The 11606-nt window shown below is 36.4% G+C and overlaps 1 protein-coding gene and 1 pseudogene across 1 annotated transcript; both read right to left on the bottom strand.

Annotated features, from left to right (window-relative positions):
- Nucleotides 1-4075: 4075 nt before the first annotated feature.
- On the bottom strand, nt 4076-6771 carry LOC125277970 (acyl-coenzyme A thioesterase 5-like). The gene is made up of 3 exons (XM_048206632.1): nt 6196-6771; nt 5667-5869; nt 4076-5534 (listed from the first exon to the last, which is right to left on the bottom strand). Exons 1-3 carry the CDS (start codon nt 6704-6706, stop codon nt 4929-4931), a joined length of 1320 nt encoding a protein of 439 aa, XP_048062589.1. The 5' UTR covers nt 6707-6771; the 3' UTR covers nt 4076-4928.
- Nucleotides 6772-8926: 2155 nt separating this feature from the next.
- Nucleotides 8927-11561, bottom strand: LOC125277969 (annotated as a pseudogene).
- Nucleotides 11562-11606: the final 45 nt, after the last annotated feature.

Genomic DNA, 11606 nt, shown 5'->3' with positions numbered 1-11606 from the left:
CAAGAGTTTTTGAGCATGTTAAGGCCCCCAAAAAGCCCCGGAAGACGGAAAAAAAATAAAAAAAAAAAAAAATAAAAAAATAATAAATATAGCTGCGAGCAGCGATGGCGGGCCCAAGCCCGGTGGCACCGCCACCCCGGTGGCTTCAGGGCAACTGTGCACAGCGGGCAATAGGCACTTAAAACGGTTAAACATCAAAGGACTATGTCAAATTCACTCCACATTTACTGCACTACAAGGTGCCACTATAGAGCCCCTCCTCCCTGCCCATTTTCAAAGGATTACATGTGCCAAGTTTTAACATTATTCTGATGAATTTTGAAGCAAATCAGGTAAAAATAAGAGGGTGATCTCAATGTATGCTGAAAGTGACACATTTTCTGCTTCCAGTTGGTGGCGCTATTACTTTGAATCACAATAGTCACATCCATGTGATCAGCCTTGTACAACGAAGACTAAGCCGAAGTTTCATCAAAATCAATTAATGTATGCAGAAGTTATAACACTTTGTTTCCCTTTTCTTGCCATAAATTCGTTGCCTCGCCACGGCCAAACCGTTTGAGATATCCAAAATCCGTTTGCAATTAAACAACTTCAATGTGTTAGCAACAAGTTAAAAAAAGTTTGGTGTAAATTGGATAAACCCTGTAGGAGCAGTAGTATAAAATTCATAGCCTGTTTTTTCAAAAAATTAACATTCAAACCAAAATAGCTGACTTCCTGTTGGTCGGAGCTAATGAATGTAAATTAGAAAATTGTCCGGCTTGATGAGAACAATATGTGTACCGAGTTTGGTGATTGTAGGAAAAACTAACCCCCCCACTTTTGTCAAAAGGTGGCGCTACTGAGCCCCTCCACCACGCCCATTTCTATGGCTTTGTCCATGTCTACTGGTTGACAATATTGATGTGTGTGTCGAGTTTCATGCAATTTGAAGCATGTTAAGAGCCTCAAAAACACTCAAGAATATTATTACAGTTTGACCTGTTGCCATGGCAACAATATTTCAAATATCAAAAATCCTGTCATAGGTCTACATCTGCTGTGTATTGACATTACACTGATGAAGTTTGAAGCAAATCAGGTAAAAATAAGAGGGTGATCTCAAAACATTTCAAAAAGTGATACACTTCCTGCTGCCAGTTGGTGGCGCTATAACTTTGACTCACAATAGTCACATCCATGTGATCAGACTCCTATAACGAACACACTCGTGAAGTTTCATAAAGATCAATATATGTATGCAGACGTTATAACACATTTCCTGTTTCCTTTTTCTCGCCATAAATTCGTTGCCTCGCCACGGCCAAACCGTTCGAGATATCAAAAATCCCCTGGCAATTTTTAATCATCAGTGTCTTGACTTCATGCTGACCGAGTTTGGTGGCGATCGGATTAATCGTCTAGGAGGAGTATATCAAATTCCAGAGCATGCGTTTTTCAAACAACCCTTAATAGCTGACTTCCTGTTGGCGTGGTGTTTAACTTAGAGCACGAAAGTTGTTCGGCCCGATGAGGTCTATATGTGTACTGAGTTTCATACTAATACGTGCAAGCGTGTTTAATATATGGACCAAATTTTCAGACTTTTTTCAAGGGGGCGCTGTCGAGCCCCCCTGCCACGCCCGGGTACCAGCCTCTCCGGCGTCCTAATGGCCGCGGATTCCAATGTGTGTGCCAATTTTCAAGAGTTTTTGAGCATGTTAAGGCCCCCAAAAAGCCCCGGAAGACGGAAAAAAAAAAAAAAAAAAAAAAAAAAAAAAAATAATAATAATCCTTAGAAGAACAAGAGGGCCCTGCGCGAATTTTCGCTTGGGCCCTAATAATCCTTAGAAGAACAAGAGGGCCCTGCGCGAATTTTCGCTTGGGCCCTAATAATCCTTAGAAGAACAAGAGGGCCCTGCGCGAATTTTCGCTTGGGCCCTAATAATAATCCTTAGAAGAACAAGAGGGCCCTGCGCGAATTTTCGCTTGGGCCCTAATAATAATCCTTAGAAAAACAAGAGGGCCCTGCGCGAATTTTCGCTTGGGCCCTAAAAAAAAAAAAAAAATATATATATATATATATATATTAAATCTGATGCTTGCCAGTTGACACGCTCGCAGATCCAAATATTACAATTCTAGACCTCTTTTTACATCAATTAAACTGTATAAGAATAAAAACCTAAACATAAAAACAGTCTGTTTGACAATCTTTTCATTTTTCCAGTGACATGTAATTCTCAATACTTGTCATTTTTTCCAGTTTACATTGATTTTAATTAAACAAGTTTTTAAACACTGTGAATAAAACAAATAGAAAATGATAGTAGAAAAGAAAAAAGAACATAAGGGACAGTTTAAAAACACAAAAGGGCAAAATAAGGTACCTACATAAGTAATCCATATACATAATTTGCAGACTTCACATATATTCACTTTTTATTCAGTCTAAAATAGCATAATAATATATAAATAAAATAAAATCATCTTTAATTTAAATTGTGAAGCACCTCCTCCCCCCATATGTTGCATACAACATGCAGCTCCAGCATTGTGATTTAGCAGCAAAAGGCAATAAACTATTTAAAATCAGTCAAAATCAAATTAAAGTTTTCTCTATACTAAATAGGATATAATCTGTGATAGATTATAACAAATATTTTTGTAGGCTCATTTAGTAGGTCTTTTTTTTACCCTCAATTGTCAATTTGAATCAAATCTGATTTAAGACTTTAAATTTTATTTCCCTTAAGTGATTGTTATTTATGGATACTGCAATCTGCTATATTATTCTCAGTACTAGATAGCATCTACTGCTGTTTAGACATAAAGGACTTTACTTAAGCTAATAAATCCTAACATTGTCCAGTGACTATTTTAGGACAAGTAAATCATTATATAAAATGTTAATTAATAGAGCAAAAGACCTCTGTAGCTCACATGCTACAGGCCCTATAGAAAACAAGAACATGTTAGCTAGCAACCGACCCTCATCTATTGTATTCATTACCATAATATAGATTTTCTTTGTTGTAGAGCTCATACTGCCGTCCACATCAGTAATTCTCGGTGTTTTTATCTGGGGAAGAGGCTGGAAAATATTCTTCAAATATATTCAACATAATTTTCAGTAACCAAATGTTTCTGCAAAACTGCATAGGATTTTCCATGTTATTACCATTATTTTATTTAACTTTGGACAATATTAATTTTCAAATAAATATTTTAATATTAATATTGTATCCCCACACAAGAACACAATCATCAATTCATGGGAATGTCATGTTATAGTGCAGCTCCTCTAACTGGAAAAGGTTCATTTTATATTTATAATCAGTATGCGAGAAATCTTGAGCTTCCTCTGAAGTAGTCCGGGTTAAACAACAAGGCCCACTAGAGTGTTTCCTTATCATAGTGCTCTCTAAATGATTTGCAGTAAGTACCACTGGAGATTTGCACAGAGAAAATCTCATCAAATTTCATGTTTTGTTTTTTTTAACATGTTGATAAATCTGAAAGTAACCGATCCTCAGCATTCATCCAGTGAGTTTGGCTTTCATGTATTGGCATATGTGTAATCATGGCAATTATACTGCAATAAACTTGACAGGGATAGTTCAGCTAAAAAGTAAAATTCTGTCAAAATTAACTCACCATCATGTTGTTTTAAACCTGCATGACTTTATTTCTTCTCTGGAACATAAAAAAAAAAGTTTTGTAAACTCCTTTGACTTTCATTGTAAGGACAAAAAACAGTCGAGACGCTCTTCAAAATCATCTTGAGGGTTGGGAGTGAATGACAATTGTCATTTAGGAGTGAACTATCCCCTTAAATCATACAGTATTGCTAAATATACTGTAATGTTTAGTGTTGTTGTGGCACAGAACGATTATTTTGGATTATTTGCTTGCTAATAACCATTTGTGGATGTTGATCAGTATTCCATCGACCAACACTTTAGATCTAAATCAAAATAATGCAAATCAGACACAGATGGGAGGTCACCTCTTAGAATCAGCATTAGACATCAACCAAAAGTTATAAAATAATTACTAAGAATAATTATACAAATAAAAAACAGACATCATCTCAAGATATCTAATTGTACTTTATTGGAAGCTCCAGTATGTGTAAGGTGAATACAGTAACTTGCTTGTAGCCAATGCCCTCTTTGAAATAAAAGCACCAGAGGCTATACAATAAAACAGACCTAGTGTAGAGATACTGACATAGAGAATGCAGATAAACAGCAGCAGTAAAGTGTGTAATATGATTTAAAATAAGTGTTGTTATAGTGCAAAAATGTGGCACAGCAGTGAGAGTACATTAGATTTTTTTTTTATTGAGCAAGGATGCTTTAAATTGATAGTGACAGTAAAGAATTTTACATTATTATAAAATACTTACATTTTAAAAAAAAATCTGCTCTTCAAAAATAGGTTGTTGTTTCCAAAATATCTCTAGCAGCATAACGGTTTTCATTCAACTGAATTGATAACATTTCTCATCATGATTCTCCTCTATTCAACATCAGAAATGTTTCTCGAGCACCAAATCAGCATATATGAGAATGATTTCACCACAGGAATAAATTACATTTTAAAATCTATTAAAATAGAAAACTGTTATTTTAAATTGTGATAATATTTCACAATTTTTACTGTGTTTTTGATCAAATAAATGTAGCCTTTGCAAGCACAAGAGAAAAAAATTATACTGACCCCAAATTTTTGAACAGTGAAACACAAATACTAAATAGTTTGATTTTACAAACAATTCTCCATACTTTGTATGAATGATATAAACATCAGTAGATTTAGAAGCAAATCAACCATTTTCACTAGTTTGACCATTTTTTTAATACTTGATAACTACATTAAAAATGCAAGTCAACATTATAACTGGATGTCATAACTATTATGTACTGCACATGCCCTTTTTCTTACAGCATAGATCTGCAGTTGTGCTCAGCAGCCGCTAAGTGTTTTTTGAAAAAATTCACCATCCTCGCCCATGCGTCCAACTGTGCTTCTGAATGAGCCTTAGGTTCCCCACCAAAGAAAACCACCTGGTTAGCTGCACCATGATAATTAGCCAGACAAAAGGGCATATAAGGCACCTCAATAAAGTGACCCGCTTTTTCATACCTCACCAGCTCATAGTTATGTTTCCCGTGTGCTTTGAGTCTGTCACATGCAAGTTTTGCATAATAGGCACTTTGCCAATTCCTGTCGGCTTCTGACATTATAAACATGAAGTTACCAGAGGCACACTCAATGGGAATAACGCTAGGAAGGCCTTCTTTGGACATTGGGTCATTCATGGCATCCCCAATATCCACAAAGCCTGACGGTGTCATTTTTGATCTCTTAACGTCAAACATGAGGGGTGGAACACAGATGTCTTTGTAGTAGATCGGGACCAAAGTATTGGCATTGCATCCATTGATCCAAATGGTGGCCGATATACCAGGCAGGAATGTTGCCATTGACAAAGCGAGATCTCCACTCTTTGATATGGACACTAGACCAATTTTTTGATCTTTGACCTTTGAATAAAAAAAAAAAAAAAAAAAGAGATGTTGGAATTGAATTTGTGATTCTCATAAATTTCCCATTGTAATTAGCTTCATTATGCTCAAGTTTATAATGAATGCACATGAATGGCTATACACACTAACCTCTGGCTGTTGTCGCAGGAAATCTATACCTTCTTCAAAGTACTCGAGGTGAAATCTGTCAGCTCTTTTGGGTAAATCTTGGTAACCTTGGAAAGCCAAAGCAAAAACGGCAAAGCCTCTTTTTGCCAGCAGAGCTGCCCTCAACTCAAAAGGACCTCCTCTAAACACATATGTATCCAAAATCCCAGGAAATGGTCCTTTACCTGAAAAATTAAAACAGCAGCATTAAAAACTCTACATTTTACAGGCTTGATTGAAATAGTGTTACCCTGCACTTTTCCGTTTTCACCACAAGGTGCTGCTACAAAACAGATTGAATATGGCCAAAAACTTTCACATCTCAGTTGACTAAGTATGAGCAAAGACTTGTAGAAGTCGATTTTTAGCATTATAATTTAGAGTTAGATGAATTTCAATATTTACAGTCATCCTGCGGCCTCCTGTTTGAGAACCACTGATATATGGAGTGCCTTACAAACTAGTCTTTAATAGTCTTTTAGCTGTAGTTAAAACAACTAAAAGAACTCACCAGGTGGCATAAAAAGAGTTCCCCTGATCCTGCCTTCGGTTACAGGAATTCTCCGTACACCATCGGTCATGCAGTGTCTCTCGTTTGTTACTTTGGCGATGACTTTATCGTCACTGACACATTCAATATCAACGAGAGCAGGGCGCGTCACGTCTGTTAGGGCAAACTTGCAGCTTACGACGTCTGCTTTTAGTGCCCAGAATAAGCCCATTGGTTCAACTCCGGTAAAGCTTCCACCAAGAGAAGGGTCGCGGTTGAGGTCAACTTGACCACTGCCGTCAGCTTGGTAGGTCGCCGAAGCTTTGAATACAAGTCCATTTTCATCGGTGATTTTAGAGCGCAGATCCACGCGCTGTTGTGGATTTAAGCCACTCACGGTCACTTGCACTGGGTCTTCAAAAGAGCACTTATAACTGGGCAAAAGCCTAATGCTGACCCCCGAACTGTAGTGCATTTTTGCAAGAGCGTTTCTTGCGAGAGGGGTAAATACATATTTCAGCACTGAAAACATGTCGCCTGTGTGTTCACTGCAAGAATGTGTTGTTGCTGCCGTCTGGTGTTCGGAGTCTCTTTTTAGTCCCAAACCCGGAAGAGATCGAAATTAACAACACTGGAGCAAAAAAAATATATATATAGTGTGTGTGTGTGTGTGTGTGTGTGTGTGTGTGTGTGTGTGTGTGTGTGTGTGTGTATAGTGTGTATATAGTGTGTGTATATATATATATATATATATATATACACTCCTGATCCTGATGCTTGCCAGTTGACACACTCACAGATCCAAATATTAAAATTCTAGACCTCTTTTTACATCAATTAAACTGTATAAGAACAAAAAACCTAAACATAAAAACAGTCTGTTTGACAATCTTTTCATTCTTCCAGTGACATGTAATTCTCAAAACTTGTCATTTTTTCCAGTTTACACTGATTTTCATTAAACAAGTTTTTAAACACTGCGAATAAAACAAAGACACAATGATAGTAGAAAAGAAAAAAGACCATAAGGGACAGTTTAAAAACACAAAAGGGCAAAATAAGGTACCTACATAAGTAATCCATTTACATAATTTGCAGACTTCACATATATTCACTTTTTGTTCAGTCTACAATACTATAATAATATATAAATAAAATTAAATCATCTTTATTATGAATTGTGAAGCACCCCCTCCCCCCATATGTTGCATACAACATGCAGCTCCAGCATTGTGATTTAGCAGCAAAAGGCAATAAACTATTTAAAATCAGTCAAAATCAAATTAAAGTTTTCTCTATACTAAATAGGATATAATCTGTGATAGATTATAACAAATATTTTTGTAGGCTCATTTAGTAGGTCTTTTTTTTACCCTCAATTGTCAATTTGAATCAAATCTGATTTAAGACTTTAAATTTTATTTCCCTTAAGTGATTGTTATTTATGGATACTGCAATCTGCTAGATAGCATCTACTGCCGTTTAGACATAAAGGACTTTACTTAAGCTAATAAATCCTAACATTGTCCAGTGACTATTTTAGGACAAGTAAATCATTATATAAAATGTTAATTAATAGAGCAAAAGACCTCTGTAGCTCACATGCTACAGGCCCTATAGAAAACAAGAACATGTTAGCTAGCAACTGACCCTCATCTATTGTATTCATTACCATAATATAGATTTTCTTTGTTGTAGAGCTCATACTGCCGTCCACATCAGTAATTCTTGGTGTTTTTATCTGGGGAATAGGCTGGAAAATATTCTTCAAATATATTCAACATAATTTTCAGTAACCAAATGTTTCTGCAAAACTGCATAGGATTTTCCATGTTATTACCATTATTTTATTTAACTTTGGACAATATTAATTTTCAAATAAATATTTTAATATTAATATTGTATCCCCACACAAGAACACAATCATCAATTCATGGGAATGTCATGTTATAGTGCAGCTCCTCTATAAATATAAAATGAACCTTTTCCAGTTAATCAGCATGCGAGAAATCTTGAGCTTCCTCTGAAGTAGTCCGGGTTAAACAGCAAGGCCCACTAGAGTGTTTCCTTATCATAGTGCTCTCTAAATGATTTGCAATAAGTACCACTGGAGATTTGCACAGAGAAGATCTCATCAAATTTCATGTTTTGTTTTTTTTAACATGTTGATAAATCTGAAAGTAACCGATCCTCAGCATTCATCCAGTGAGTTTGGCTTTCATGTATTGGCATATGTGTAATCATGGCAATTATACTGCAATAAACTTGACAGGGATAGTTCAGCTAAAAAGTAAAATTCTGTCAAAATTAACTCACCATCATGTTGTTCTAAACCTGCATGACTCTATTTCTTCTCTGGAACATAAAAAAAAATGTTTTGTAAACTCCTTTGACTTTCATTGTAAGGACAAAAAACAGTCGAGACGCTCTTCAAAATCATCTTGAGAGTTGGGAGTGAATGACAATTGTCATTTAGGAGTGAACTATCCCCTTAAATCATACAGTATTGCTAAATATACTGTAATGTTTAGTGTTGTTGTGGCACAGAACGATTATTTTGGATTATTGGCTTGCTAATAACCATTTGTGGATGTTGATCAGTATTCCATCGACCAACACTTTAGATCTAAATCAAAATAATGCAAATCAGACACAGATGGGAGGTCACCTCTTAGAATCAGCATTAGACATCAACCAAAAGTTATAAAATAATTACTAAGAATAATTAAACAAATAAAAAACAGACATCATCTCAAGATATCTAATTGTACTTTATTGGAAACTCCAGTATGTGTAAGGTGAATACAGTAACTAGCTTGTAGCCAATGCCCTCTTTGAAATAAAAGCACCAGAGGCCATACAATAAAACAGACCTAGTGTAGAGATACTGACATAGAGAATGCAGATAAACAGCAGCAGTAAAGTGTGTAATATGATTTAAAATAAGTGTTGTTATAATGCAAAAATGTGGCACAGCAGTGAGAGTACATTAGATTTTTTTTTATTGAGCAAGGATGCTTTAAATTGATAGTGACAGTAAAGAATTTTACATTATTATAAAATACTTACATTTTTAAAAAAATCTGCTCTTCAAAAATAGGTTGTTGTTTCCAAAATATCTCTAGCAGCATAACGGTTATCATTCAACTGAATTGATAACATTTCTCATCATGATTCTCCTCTATTCAACATCAGAAATGTTTCTTGAGCACCAAATCAGCATATATGAGAATGATTTCACCACAGGAATAAATTACATTTTAAAATCTATTAAAATAGAAAACTGTTATTTTAAATTGTGATAATATTTCACAATTTTTACTGTGTTTTTGATCAAATAAATGTAGCCTTTGCAAGCACAAGAGAAAAAAATTATACTGACCCCAAATTTTTGAACAGTGAAACACAAATACTAAATAGTTTGATTTTACAAACAATTCTCCATACTTTGTATGAATGATATAAACATCAGTAGATTTAGAAGCAAATCAACCATTTTCACTAGTTTGACCATTTTTTTAATACTTGATAACTACATTAGAAATGCAAGTCAACATTATAACTGGATGTCATAACTATTATGTACTGCACATGCCCTTTTTCTTACAGCATAGATCTGCAGTTGTGATCAACACCCGCTAAGTGTTTTTTGAAAAAATTCACCATCCTCGCCCATGCGTCCAACTGTGCTTCTGAATGAGCCTTAGGTTCCCCACCAAAGAAAACCACCTGGTTAGCTGCACCATGATAATTAGCCAGACAAAAGGGCATATAAGGCACCTCAATAAAGTGACCCGCTTTTTCATACCTCACCAGCTCATAGTTATGTTTCCCGTGTGCTTTGAGTCTGTCACATGCAAGTTTTGCATAATAGGCACTTTGCCAATTCCTGTCGGCTTCTGACATTATAAACATGAAGTTACCAGAGGCACACTCAATGGGAATAACGCTAGGAAGGCCTTCTTTGGACATTGGGTCATTCATGGCATCCCCAATATCCACAAGGCCTGACGGTGTCATTTTTGATCTCTTAACGTCAAACATGAGGGGTGGAACACAGATGTCTTTGTAGTAGATCGGGACCAAAGTATTGGCATTGCATCCATTGATCCAAATGGTGGCCGATATACCAGGCAGGAATGTTGCCATTGACAAAGCGAGATCTCCACTCTTTGATATGGACACTAGACCAATTTTTTGATCTTTGACCTTTGAATAAAAAAAAAAAAAAAAAAAGAGATGTTGGAATTGAATTTGTGATTCTCATAAATTTCCCATTGTAATTAGCTTCATTATGCTCAAGTTTATAATGAATGCACATGAATGGCTATACACACTAACCTCTGGCTGTTGTCGCAGGAAATCTATACCTTCTTCAAAGTACTCGAGGTGAAATCTGTCAGCTCTTTTGGGTAAATCTTGGTAACCTTGGAAAGCCAAAGCAAAAACAGGCAAAGCCTCTTTTTGCCAGCAGAGCTGCCCTCAACTCAAAAGGACCTCCTCTAAACACATATGTATCCAAAATCCCAGGAAATGGTCCTTTACCTGAAAAATTAAAACAGCAGCATTAAAAACTCTACATTTTACAGGCTTGATTGAAATAGTGTTACCCTGCACTTTTCCGCTTTCACCACAAGGCGCTGCTACAAAACAGATTGAATATGGCCAAAAACTTTCACATCTCAGTTGAATAAGTATGAGCAAAGACTTGTAAAGTCAATTTTTAGCATTATAATTTAGAGTTAGATGAATTTCAATATTTACAGTCATTCCTGCGGCCTCCTGTTTGAGAACCACTGATATATGGAGTGCCTTACAAACTAGTCTTTAATAGTCTTTTAGCTGTAGTTAATACAACTAAAATAACTGACCAGGTGGCATAAAAAGAGTTCCCCTGATCCTGCCTTCGGTTACAGGAATTCTCCGTACACCATCGGTCATGCAGTGTCTCTCGTTTGTTACTTTGGCGATGACTTTATCGTCACTGACACATTCAATGTCAACGAGAGCAGGGCGCGTCACGTCTGTTAGGGCAAACTTGCAGCTTACGACGTCTGCTTTTAGTGCCCAGAATAAGCCCATTGGTTCAACTCCGGTAAAGCTTCCACCAAGAGAAGGGTCGCGGTTGAGGTCAACTTGACCACTGCCGTCAGCTTGGTAGGTGGCCGAAGCTTTGAATACAAGTCCATTTTCATCGGTGATTTTAGAGCGCAGATCCACGCGCTGTTGTGGATTTAAGCCACTCACGGTCACTTGCACTGGGTCTTCAAAAGAGCACTTATAACTGGGCAAAAGCCTAATGCTGACCCCCGAACTGTAGTGCATTTTTGCAAGAGCGTTTCTTGCGAAAGGGGTAAAAACATATTTCAGCACTGAAAACATGTCGTCCTGTGTGTTCACTGCAAGAATGTGTTGTTGCTGCTGCCGTCTAG

The sequence above is a fragment of the Megalobrama amblycephala genome, linkage group LG11 (genome assembly GCF_018812025.1).
Source record: "Megalobrama amblycephala isolate DHTTF-2021 linkage group LG11, ASM1881202v1, whole genome shotgun sequence".
NCBI classification, from domain to species: Eukaryota; Metazoa; Chordata; class Actinopteri; order Cypriniformes; family Xenocyprididae; genus Megalobrama; species Megalobrama amblycephala.
Note: the sequence above shows the minus strand (reverse complement) of the source record. Positions and strands in the feature narration are given on the sequence as shown.

Coding starts and splice junctions, on each gene's coding strand:
- LOC125277970 (XM_048206632.1), bottom strand. CDS start 6,706: ATGTTTTCAGTGCTGAAATATGTATTTACCCCTCTCGCAAGAAACGCT. Junction 5,870..6,195: donor AACTCTTTTTATGCCACCTG/GTGAGTTCTTTT, acceptor TTAATTTTTCAG/GTAAAGGACCATTTCCTGGG. Junction 5,535..5,666: donor TCCTGCGACAACAGCCAGAG/GTTAGTGTGTAT, acceptor TTTTATTCAAAG/GTCAAAGATCAAAAAATTGG.